This window comes from Aedes aegypti, chromosome 3, assembly GCF_002204515.2.
Source record: "Aedes aegypti strain LVP_AGWG chromosome 3, AaegL5.0 Primary Assembly, whole genome shotgun sequence".
NCBI classification, from domain to species: domain Eukaryota; kingdom Metazoa; phylum Arthropoda; class Insecta; order Diptera; family Culicidae; genus Aedes; species Aedes aegypti.
This window is the reverse complement of record NC_035109.1, coordinates 24,657,076-24,670,206: the sequence shown is the minus strand read 5'-3', so window position 1 is coordinate 24,670,206 and position 13,131 is coordinate 24,657,076. Positions and strand designations below refer to the sequence as shown.

General features: G+C 38.4%; 1 protein-coding gene across 1 annotated transcript in view; it reads left to right on the top strand.

Moving 5' to 3' along the window:
• The window catches only part of LOC5567644 (UDP-glucuronic acid decarboxylase 1), a 53,162-nt gene extending 41,338 nt beyond the window's left edge, over nucleotides 1–11,824 (top strand). The window contains exons 3-5 of the mRNA XM_021849368.1: nucleotides 10,407–10,994; nucleotides 11,051–11,317; nucleotides 11,382–11,824. Coding sequence (XP_021705060.1) covers nucleotides 10,407–10,994; nucleotides 11,051–11,317; nucleotides 11,382–11,501 — 975 coding nt within the window. The 3' untranslated portion in view covers nucleotides 11,502–11,824. The remainder of the gene's footprint in view (nucleotides 1–10,406; nucleotides 10,995–11,050; nucleotides 11,318–11,381) is intronic.
• The last annotated feature ends 1,307 nt before the right edge of the window (nucleotides 11,825–13,131 follow it).

Below are 13,131 nucleotides of genomic sequence, written 5' to 3'. Positions count from 1 at the left end.
CACGCACTTTGCGAAAAGTAGAAAAACACGTTGAAAATCGCTTCAAATTGATCCGGGTGTTGGTCCTATTCCAAGATCTACTCTTCTTCTTGCTTGTAGAGAAGAAATTTTTCGAAAAAATCAACGAAAAGTATTCGAAAACATCGTGTTTTTTACCTAAGTTTTGAGGCGTGTACTCAGTACACCAGTGCGACCGCTCGTGTAACTTTTTTTTTACCGGGCCCGTCACACGAGCGGTCGCATCGTGTACTGAGTACACGCGGAGCAATTTTGATAGTAAATTGAAAGCTAAGCAAGATAGAATATTGATGTCTTCGGCAAAATTCTTCAGTTCAACGGTACTAATTGGTCAGTGGACAAAAAACACTATGGAAACATCCTCATCTTCCTGTGGCCATCGGATTGTGCCCCAGGGGAACCGACATAGTGGACATTTCGCAATGCAACATCTCGAACACAAATATCTCAGGATCTAGATTTTTTAGCAATATGGTATCTTCGGCAAAGTTGTTCAGTAGGTCAAGGGCTAACATGTGATAGGCTGCTTGTTTCGAAGTTCTGCCACCAGATGGTGCTATTGAGCATTTAATTTTTCAAACACCGATATCTCAAGATCCTGATTACCTAGAAAGATGATGTCTTCGACAAAGTTGTTTAGTAGGTCAAGGACTAACATATGATAAGCTACCTAACAAGAAAAACTGCCACAAGATGGCGCTAGTGAGCATGCAATATGTTAATCACGAATATCTCAGGATCCCGATTTTTTAGAAAGATGGTGTTTTCGGCAAAGTTGTTCAGTAGTTCATGGGCTACCATGTGATGATCTTCTTGATTCGAAATTCTTTCAATAGATGGCGCTAGTGAGCATGATATTTTTCGAACACATATATCTCAGGATCCAGGTTACCTATAAAGTTCACGTCTTCGACAAAAGTGTTGAAAAGGTCAAGGTCTAGCATGTAATAAGCAACCCAACTTGAAATTCTACCAACATATGGCGTATTTTGATCGCGAATATTTCAGGATAACAATATTCAACAAGATGGTGTTTTCGGCAAAGATGCTTAGTAGATCAAGGACTAAACATGTGATGCGCCGTTTGATTTGGATTTCTTCCACAAACTGACGCTAAAGATGCAATTTTTCGAACGCAGATATTTTTGGATCCTGATCGCTTAGAAAAATGATCCTGAGATATTTTCATTACTAAGAAATATCACCCCTTCGGCAAGGTTGTTCATAAGATGAAGGCCTAAATGCAAGGAACCTCAAGCTTCAAAATTCTTTCAACTGGTGGCGCTATTGAGCATGCATTTTTTGATTGCTAATGTCTGAGGATCCCGATTGCATCCAAATATAAACTTCTCGGTTCAAAAGTTCAGTAAGTCAAGTACAATCTTGTGATGGGCCATACTTGTTTGGGAATTCTTCCACTAGATGGTGCTACTGAGTATGCTATATTTTCAACCCAAATTTCATGGATCGTGATTGCTTAATCATGACAATGACGTCTTCAACTAAGTTGTTTAACATATAATGAACCGTTTGATTAAAAAACGGTGCTCTTCAGCATGAAAATCCCATCAGAATGTACTTCAGAATTTCAAGTACAGTCAAATTTCTAGTCGATACTCAAAAGATCATCGACTCATGGAACAGATATTCATAAGAAAGCTGATAAAAGGGAGCATCATGGTAATTATGATTTTTTGTTTTAAGTATGGTCTCATGAGTCGATACCGAACTATGGAACATCGACTTATACAGGTTTGACTATATTTAAAAATATGACGATCAAAATCATTGCCGCGAAAACGTGTATGCCCAATGCTAAAATGACTTTGTTTGGCCGATGGGCCAACAGGTGGCGGTAGTGTGTAAACGTCAAACACGAATGAAAACGACGCTAGCGCTGCAGCCTGCAGTTGGTGGCATAAGGAGTGTATCGAAAAGTAGTCGCAAACATTTAAAACGGTATATCTCAGAGCATAGTTCACCTTTTTGAAAGCTTTTTTCACGCAAATCTTCATCATGTCATCAAAAATTGAAGCAGCTAAAAAAATATTGAATAATATGCAGTCTTAATATAAATTCAACAAGGTTTATAAAGCATGGAAAACAAAATCTTGCACAAAATTACATTTTGAAGTGTCTTCTGAAGATTCGATGATTTGTATTGAACAAAATGTACATCAAACAAAATAGGATGAAAAGCTTATTCTATCGGAAAATATGTTTACTTCACACAGCACGTAAAAAGAAATTCAAAAAAAATAATTATTGCTCTAAAAAAGCTCAATAGTTGGAACAAGGTCGGTTTTAGAAAGTCACTTTTGTTTAATCAACTTTTGAAGCTCTGTCATATACAGCGGTAAATATAGAGACATATTTTTTGCTGACGTTACTTCATTAATATGCAAAGAAAGTTTTCCAATCAAAAAACAATTTTTTATTCATTACAATCATTCGATATTAGCATTAACGTGTAGAAAGAAAAAATTAAAAAACAAGGTCCCTAAAAATAGACTTTTTTCGATTTTTCTATTTGCTCTTAAATGCTTGTTAATGAATTTTTCAAAATATTGTTTACACTATGTCATCAAAGTTGTGACACAGAATATATTAGAATAAACAAAAATTTTTTTTTTCTTAAAATTTAACACATTTATTAACATATCATTTTTTTCAGAGGTGTGCAAGATTTTCATCGACATCTGTTAGTAATTTGCAAAATTGTCATGCAAAATGCCGCTTTCTTGAAATAATATCACCGCATCATCATTTTTAAATACATTATAAAGCATTTCTGATCAAAACATTGTTTGTAGGTTCAACCCATTATTTTTGAGACTGTTTTGAAAGTTTGCGACTACTTTTTGATACACTCCTTATATACGAATCGGTCGTTAAAAAAATGATCGATGGACACCTATGAGAGTGTGACGCCTTTTTGTCTGTGCTGAAATCAAAGAACTGTCAATGGTGGTTACAATTGAGCAATAGACCTTTTCACGAGACGTCTCAAATCAGCTGATTCGAAAGGTATATGACAGTTCTTATATGCAACTAAAAGGTAAACAATAATACAAAATAACGATCAAATAATGATGAAGGCGTAATCGGTCTTTTAGAAAACATCTATTCTGTGAATTCAACTGAATTTACTGATAAAATTGTCAATAGCATACTGCAGTAGCACGTAGTATTTTTCTGCTTTCAAACAGTATATTTCAAGCACATTGATTGGTTTAAATAATGCGAATAATAGCCTTAAAACGGGTGCTGGACTTAGTACACGCGGCATTTCATTTTTGCTTCCATTTGACAGTCGCTATTCACCCTTGGTAATCATCGGTCCTTCACCGATAGAAACGAATGCAACATGGACCTGTCCCATGAAAAGGCCTATCAAATATCTAATGAGCCTATGCATGCTATATAACGTTTGACTTTTACTGTGCGCGCTGTTTTCAAGTTGCCCGTGAGAGAGAGCGAGACAGCACCAACACACGGCGCACAGTAAAAGTTAAAGAACAAAAGAATTTATGGCACGTACAGAGGCTCATGGGCGGTAGAAAGCTGTTACACAAAAATGAAGATGGATGTGTGTTAGTGCCAAGTGATAGGAGAAACTCGGTCTCTCATGGCGACTCACGGGATGGCACGCACACTACAACATTGTTCGAATCACCTCAAAAGTGATAGTCATTGCCTGTGGTGTTTAAAAATCAATTCAAAGTTCTCTTTGTTCTAGTATGGGCCCATTCACAAATTTCATAACGCTTTAGGGGGTGGGTGGGTGTCCAGCCGTTGTTACGGCTCATACAAAATTTGTAAAGTATCAATGCAAAAAGCGTCACGAGGGGGTGGGTGGGTGTCCAAAATTGCCAATTTAAGCGTTATGAAATATGTGAACAAGCCCTATAACCATATTATGATTATACTAGCACAAAGAGCACTTTGAATTTATTTGTAAACAATCAGGGAGTGAAATTATCGGTCACGGCGATAATCATGAGCCTATCGTTCAAGCTGATTTTACGGAGGAAAAAGACGCACCATAATATCAAACCCGACCAGTACTGCGAGAGTGTGCTCTCACGAGATGTGCAGCAACGAATTTAGATTATCAGCAGCAACGCGAAGTTTGCGTCCTACTTTTCTACTAAATATAAAAATAATATTGTTCAATTGGAATCAAAAATTTTAAGTAGAATGAACCCTATATGTTAAATTTTATTTTGTGCTTACTGGTATTTCGCTACGTTTTAACATTTTACAAAACGTGTATTGATGAGCCCAAATGATCAGTATCATAAGATGTTCAGAAGATTAAATGCTCACTGGCGCAGGGTTACATAATTCAAAACATAATTGCCAATAACATGTGAGCACTTTCCTTACCTAATAAATTTGATGAAGACGTCAATTTTTAAAATAATCGGGAACATGAGATTCTGTATTTGAAAAAAATTAAACCAGGAGCTCTTTCTCTAGCCTAATGGAAGTATTTGAAATCTAGCAGCCCATTGCATTTTGAATTGAATGTGGAAGAATTTTGAGTAGGTATATTTTACACTTAACACGATGGTCCATGATATACAGAACAACTTCATCACCATCTTTGTAATCTAATTTTATTTTCCTAACCAGGATCCTGAAATAATACAATTCGAAAGTTTCATTTTGTGGACGAATTCCGAATCGAACTGCATATCACATGTTTAGTCCTTGATCTACTAAACATCTTTGCTGAAAACACCATCTTGCTAAAATATCATTATCTTAAGATATTCGCGATCAAAATACAGCATGATCACTAGTGCCATATGGTGGTAGAATTTCAAGTTGGGTGGCACATTACATACTAGACCTTGACCTAATCAACACTTTTGTCAAAGACGCCAACTTTATAGGTAACCTGGATCATGAGATATCTGTGTTCGCAAAATATCATGCTCACTAGCGCCATCTATTAAAAGAATTCCGAATCAAGAAGATCATCACATGGTAGCCCTTGAACTACTGAACAACTTAGCTGAAAACACCATTTTTCTTAAAAATCGGGATCCAGAGATATTCGTGATTAAAAAAGTGCATCCTCACTAGTGCCATCTTGTGGCAGTTTTTCTTGTTAGGTAGCTTATCATATGTTAGTCCTTGACCTACTAAACAACTTTGTCGAAGACATCATCTTTCTAGGTAACCAGGACCTTGAGATATCGGTGTTTGAAAAATTAAATGCTCACTAGCACCATCTGGTAGCAGAATTTCGAAACAAGCGGCCTATCACATGTTAGCCCTTGACCTACTGAACAACTTTGCCGAAAACACCATCTTTCTAAAAAATCGGGATCCTGAGATATTCGTGATTAAAATATTGCATGCTCACTAACGCCATCTTGTGGCAGTTTTTCTTGTTAGGTAGCTTATCATATGTTAGTCCTTGACCTACTAAACAACTTTGTCGAAGACATCATCTTTCTAGGTAATCAGGATCTTGAGATATCGGTGTTTGAAAAATTAAATGCTCACTAGCACCATCTGGTGGCAGAATTTCGAAACAAGCAGCCTATCACATGTTAGCCCTTGACCTACTGAACAACTTTGCCAAAGATACCATCTTGCTAAAAAATCTAGATCCTGAGATATTTGTGTTCGAGATGTTGCATTGCGAAATGTCCACTATGTCGGTTCCCCCGGGGCACAATCCGATGGCCACAGGAAGATGAGGATGTTTCCATAGTGTTTTTTGTCCACTGACCAATTGGTACCGTTGGACTGAAGAAATTTGCTGAAGACATCCATATTCTATCTTGCCTAGCTTTGGATGTACAATCAAAATTGCTCCGCGTGTACTCAGTACACGATGCGACCGCTGGTGTAACTTTTTTTTGAGCGACTGACGGAAGGTTAAGGGGTGTAGAGCCACGGTTACAGGTAGGTTCATTTTCAAGTGCATCTTTGCGAGTTATTTGGCCTGTAATACGGTATGATTTTAAATTAATATCTCCACAATAAGAAAACCAGAAGAAACACAACTGTGGTATATTCACCAAAGTTGTAGAATATAATAGTATCAAAAACTTTGTAGAACATAGTAGGCTGCTTAAATTTGAAAATAAATTACTTATGAGTGAAAAAATGATTTTCTTCATTTTTTTTGTTAATATAAAAAGTCAATTATCTCAGAAAGTATAAGATATAGAGAAAAAGTTTGTTCTACAATTTTTTTTGTATTGAAATATGCTACAACTTTGCTGAACATACCAACTTGCTATCTATTAACATAAAACAGTTGGCGTATTGGATACTATTGCGATTAGTGCAGAAAAAAAATTCCTTTCGTACGAATTGTAATACAACTAATTTCGAGACACTTCTGGGAAGCAACCTATACTCTAAAACCACAAAATGACGTCGAAAAGTTCATGTCCGCGTAAACTTGCTATCTGGACCACTGTGCAACGACTGCAAACATGTTTCTTTGTTGTACAAAAAATGATGTTTATATTGATTTCACTCGCAATATACGGCAAAATCGTAAAACATGATTTAGAAAAAATACCATTGAAGCCTATATTACTCAGTTTTTTTTTCAGCTTGCTGATGGTGATCTCAAAATTCTTAACGAGCCAATGATAAAAATTGTTTTTCTGACGAAAATAAAGATGGTGGCCAAATTCAAAATGGCTGCCATTTTTTTTTACTTCCAAACAAAAGCTATATCCTTCCTCTATACGATGAAATTAAGTTAGCTATGTGTTCCAAGGGAAATATGACACATATCACGTGAAGAAATACCTAAGATTCATCAAAAAAAAAAAAAAAAATGTTCGCGAACTGATTAGCTAGCTGGGTTACGAGTTTTAGCGCTTACTAGCGATCAGAGACATAAAATTGGAATTCTAACGGTGTGTGCCGATGACGGCCTGGTTTCAGCGTAAATTGTTCAATAGTTATGGAGTAGAACGACATGCAATAAACAAAGAACACGGATATACCACAAAAGATCGAAGAAAACTGGTCGCAGTGGTTAATCCCGAACAGAAACAGTAATTCTGGTATTTCGATAGGAATTCTGAAGTTTTGATGGAAATTCTGATAGAAATCGGATCGGATCGGATCGGATCGGAAAAGTCACTTTTTTCAACTATTTTGTGCTAAATTTTCGGGAGAAAAATATGAATCGGCCTTTCTTTAATTTAGTTATAAGATAGGTCATCACCAGAACAACTTCATGTCAGTATCAAAATATTGATTCATGGTTTTCGTGTGAAGAAAGCTTGGGAAAAAGTTAATATTTCATACAGTTGCACGTAACATGTAATAGTATCTAAATTATTATTAGTATGGTGTAAGTTCATTGTTGTAAAACTAAATGTTTAAACGTTAAGTATTCTTTTTGAATGTTTCGTGCATTCTTTTTAATATTTTTTTATACCTTGTGGTGGATAACTAGATGTTAATCTTTTATTGTCGAACACTAAGTTTTAAAATATGCATCCTATTCTGTTTGTCGTCGAAATTTGTTTTATTAATCAAACCATTATGATATAAATCACATCATCTCTTTAAAATTTTGCAAAATCTATAATAAAGGTATTTAACACTATAACGCAAAACAAAGAATAATGATTTAATGTTCTATTTGAGGCTAAAAATGTATAATACTTCTTAGGACAGACTTTATTTACAAACCAAACCTTTAAAAATGGTCGGACCTAGAGTATACTCTACGGTTTTGTTTACGTCGTACCGCGCAATTAAAAAAAAAACGAAGTAAAAAATCGCATCGAGTTAGGGAACATCGACTTACAGAGGTATCAAAGCATTGAAGGGACCGCGCATTCCATAGAGTTAGGGGAAATATCGAGAATCTCCTTGATCGAGATAAAGAATACCGAGAAAGGGAGAGTTGACGATATTTGGTTGAATTGCGGTAGAAATGCAGGGTTCGAAAGAGTATACAAAAATTCCGGTAAGACTGCTGTTGAAATTTTTGAGAGAATCTTGGAATATGAATAGAAATCTTGCTTGGGATTTCGAAAAATTAAACACTTGGGATAACACTCAGTAATTTCAAAGCGCATCTGTTAGGAATTTTGACTGGAATTCAAATGATTTCAACAAAAAACCTCGACTCCAAAAGTAATGCTGGTATTTCGTAAGTTTTGTGGTAATTTTGGCATAAATTGAGTGTTGTAAAGTTTCGGTGAATTGGAATTTTGGAGGAAATTAGGTAAGAATTCTTGAAATCCGAACTCTGATGGAAATACAGCAATTTCAGTGGAAATTACAATGAAAAAGGTTAAAAATGCGATAAGCAGTGGGGTTTTGGAAGATATAACCGGGTATCTCCGTTGCTTTTTTACCGTTTTTAATCTGAACACGTTTAATTTGACCCCCGAACATCGTTCAAATAAAAAATGGTTTAAACGTTATTTAGCTCATGGAACGCAATGAAGTGAAATGGAACATGGTGAAACGGGGCGCAGAATCAAAAACAAAACATCCAATAAGATGACCAGAAATCAGGCTCGACAGAAACTCCTCTGCGATGCGAAGATGAGGCGATTTTGAGGTTTTTCTGAGGAGTAAAAATTGAACTCAAAATTCACAACACTAATCCTCAAAGATTCGATTTTTTTGGTACTCTTTCTCTCTTGCTTCTATGTTCACCCTTACTCACACTTTAAAAGAACTCCTGACTGACCCGTTCGAACAAAACAGGCCTCGCAGAGTTGCGATGGTACTCTTTTTTTATGTTTTTTTTTTCTGCGTTGTGTTTTGCGTCGCATCGTCCTTGCTCATTTTTCGTTGCCTCTCTGCTAAGAATTTCGTCGCTCTCTCCCAAAGAGACAAAGACAGCACGCTGCTCTAGAACATTCTGCCGAACTCTGGTGATGTTGAGGAGTATTAACAGGCCTGTCAGAAACACGTTTTTTTGTAGGGTAACTATAAGTTCAATTTAAAAAGAACCTTGATGGTTTGGTATCGTTCAAATTAGCGGGGGCGCACGAAGTTAGATTCCGGTGGAAATACTGGGATTTTAATAAGCATTCAGAAACTTCGGTAGAAATCCTAGGAATTTGATAGGAATTCCTGGGTTCCATTTGATTTTGGATTTCATTAGATTTTTGGGATTTTGATGGGAAATTTGAGATTATGTGACAAAATCAGAGATAATTGTGAATTTATAGTATGTATTGTGAGATTTCGTTGATAATTCTGGAATTTCGTTAGGTGTATAAGGATATTGGAAGACTTCATTGAATATCTGAGGTACTCCTGTGATTTCAAGACGAATATGGAAATTTTGGTAAGACTTCTGGTATGTAAACTACCAGGATTCCGATGGGATTTCAGGAATTCCTGTAAGAATTATTCTGCAATTTGAAGAGAGGTTCTGAGATTCGATAGGAATTAAAGGGATTAAGTTTAACTACACTGGGTATTTATGTTTTATGATAGGTATCCTAAAATTTCGATGGGGTGTTCCTATAGACATTCTGGATCAGGTATTGCAGAATTCGCTCTCATTGAAGCACGATCAAAGCAAGGGACGAAAAAGATCCTATCTGTATCGGTCCATGATCGGAAATGTTTCGCAAGTTGTAACGAGCTTGGTAAATAAGAGCAGCGAACAAGAGCCCCAAAGAGAGAGCGATAATGAAATCCGTTTTTCTCGCTTATTTACCATTGGGGTAGGTGTTGTATTTTACTGACATGATAGACAATTCCCGAACATCCTATAGCCATACTGCTTTCCAGGTTTGAAGCGTCCTTTGTGTCTGGACGTCCGTCAGTAGACACTGGCACGTTTTTGTCGGATTTCTGGTAACACCCTGGTATGGAAGGTTCCTTGCTACAACTCTGATTGACTTGCAATCTTCGGGAGCTTGTTGACAAACTTGACATACTTTCTTAGCGGATTCCTATTGAATTTGAATTCCATGATAAATCTTTTTCTTCTTGGCCCTACAGACAGAGCCTGCTTTTCAGCTTAGTATTCAATGAGCACTTACAGAGTTGTTAACTGAGAACTTTCTATGTCAAAGTTCCGCATTCGTATATTGTGAGGCACGTGCGATTATACTCTATGCCCAGGGATCCTAGACTAAGAAATCTATGGCACCATTCTAAGGGTGCCCAAGTTCGATTTTTTGAATCAACAAAATTCCTGGAAAGATTTTGGCAGAGTTTTTTTAACTTGACGCATACGTTATGAGATCTCTGGAGGAAGGAATTCTTCAATAGATCCAGCTTGGCAATCATTGACGGATTCTAGTTGAAAATTTGGATTCTTTTTAAAGTAATTCACACATTTTGAAATCTTTGGCAAAATTTTAGCATTTCTTTTCAAGATATCCAACGTTCTAAAACAAAATCTCTCTTTGCAGATAACCGGCGGTGCAGGCTTCGTGGGGTCCCATCTGGTCGACTACCTGATGATGCAGGGCCACGAGGTGATCGTGGCCGACAACTTCTTCACCGGCCGGAAGCGCAACGTCGAACACTGGCTGGGCCACGAGAACTTCGAACTGATCCACCACGACATCGTGAACCCGCTGTTCATCGAGGTGGACGAGATCTACCATCTAGCCAGTCCGGCCAGCCCACCGCACTACATGTACAACCCGGTGAAGACGATCAAGACCAACACGCTCGGTACGATCAACATGCTGGGGTTGGCGAAGCGGGTCGGGGCCAAGGTGTTGATCGCTAGCACCTCCGAGGTATACGGTGATCCGGATGTGCATCCACAGCCGGAGACTTACTGGGGTCACGTGAATCCCATTGGACCCCGAGCGTGCTACGACGAAGGGAAGCGAGTGGCCGAAACGTTGAGCTATGCCTACGCCAAGCAAGAGAACGTCAACGTCCGGGTGGCGCGGATCTTCAATACGTATGGTCCGCGGATGCACATGAACGACGGTCGGGTGGTGTCCAACTTCATCATCCAGGCGCTGCAGAATCAGTCAATTACGGTGAGGAACCATATGGTTAAAGGAACGATTCCTTAATTGATCTTATCGAGTTTCAGATGTACGGAAGCGGGAAGCAGACGCGATCGTTCCAGTACGTGTCCGATTTGGTGGACGGGATGGTCGCCCTGATGGCTTCCAACTACACCCAGCCTGTCAATCTGGGCAATCCGGTGGAACGCACCATCCAGGAGTTTGCCGAAATAATTCGCGACCAGGTCGGGGGCAGAAGTAAGATCATCGAACTGCCGGCGGTGGAAGATGATCCCCAGCGGCGCAAGCCGGACATCTCCCGCGCCAAGAAGTATCTCAACTGGGAACCTCGGGTAAGTTCGAATTGCGTTTCCGCTTGCTTCGGCCGCTTCATTTTGTGTGTTCTTCTCGTGAAAGGTTCCACTGAAAGAGGGGCTCATCAAAACGATAGAGTACTTCCGGAAGGAATTGGCGCGGTCCAATCATTCCCAGCGGAACATCTTCGTGCCGGAAACGACTGAAAACGAAGAGAAATAGCAATAACTAGGCGGACTGGTTCAGGCGACGCGGTGAGTGGTTGTGGTTCTTATATCTCAGTCATGATGGTGTTTTAAAGGTATGGCGCGGTCAGATGAGTGCTGCTGTTCTCGATTTTGTATTTGAGTCTGTCCCATCTGAAACATCCCAACGCTCAATTGTCCCTACATTTCCACGAGAGTACAAATTGTTCACCCCATTCGTAATGGTACAATCTATGCGTCCATCTTGGTCAGAAATTCCTCGCTCCTCTCTTTCGGATCGTGCACCTGAGAAGTAAGTTTCCTTCCTATTTTAGTGGGTCTATTCCTATCTTGTGTACGTGCAGGATACAAAAGCAAACTGGTGTCAATTATTGTTGAAAACGCGGTCTTCAGCCTCCCAGTGCAATGAGGGGATCCTCTAAACTAGCTTAATCTGGATTAGTATAATTTCTCTCGAGTTGGATCTTTTGTGCATATATATTTCCAGAACCTTGTTCTAGTCTTGTTTTATATTTGTGAATATTTTTTATAGTGTTTATGTGGATCAAAACAAAGAAAAGATCATGTTAGTGAATAGTTGAAAGAAGACCCCGTTGATTTTAATTATAAGATATCACAGCCATGATAAACTCAATGTTCAGGTGTTCAGAATTCTTAATAAAAAAAAATCTATGGAAAACATCCTGCATCAATTCTTTAAGAACAATCTGACGAAATCCCTGAAGCAATTTGCGTAAGAATGATCGGAGGAATCACTGGAATAATTGCTGTAGTTTTCGCTGGTGTGAAACCTTTAAATGAACTTATGAAGAAGCTACTGACATTTTACTTTGGAAAATACTTAAGAAACTGCTTTGAAGAACTCCAGGAGTAATTCTTGGCTGCAATGTTGGAAAAATCCTTGAGAAATGAGGAATCTCACGTTAATTTTATAGAGGCATTCCAGGCAGAGTACTAAGCATATTGACTCGAATGACCCCTTTTTTGGGGAATTTTGGCGTAACTCCTGGGTGTAAATGTGGATGAATTCTTGAAGGAATCTATATAAAAATGCCTGGAAGCATAATTGGAGAAACTAACGAAGAATTTCTAGTTGATATTCCTGGAAAATCCATAAACGAACTCGGAAAAAATGAGATACACAAGAATGATCACCAAAATTTCGTTCTAAATTGGATACTTCTCAAATTTTCAGGGATTACATAACTAAATATTAGGATTACTTTGGCATATTTTTATTAAGTTTCGTCATACTTTTCTCCTAACACTGCTCATGAGATCTTGGCGAGGCGTTGCCCATCTTTCTTACACAATTTCTCCCAGTTTTTCTTCAAAGTACCATCGGTTTTGAATGTTTTACCGCTTTTCTTCAACTTTTTCTTCATTATCGCCCAAAACTTTTCGATCGGACGAAGTTCTGGTGTATTTGGCGGGTTCGCCTCCTTCGGGACCACATTACCGCCCTTCGCTTCGTACCAATCCATTAAAGGCTTGGCGTAATGGCACGAAGTGAGATCCGGCCAGAACAGCGTGGGGACCACGGTGAGAGCGGAGGAAGGGCAGCAAGCGCTTATGTAAGCATTCCTCTTCATAAATCTACCCGGTTGTAACGAACGGCTTGCTGTACCTTCCGCACTCGCAGATCG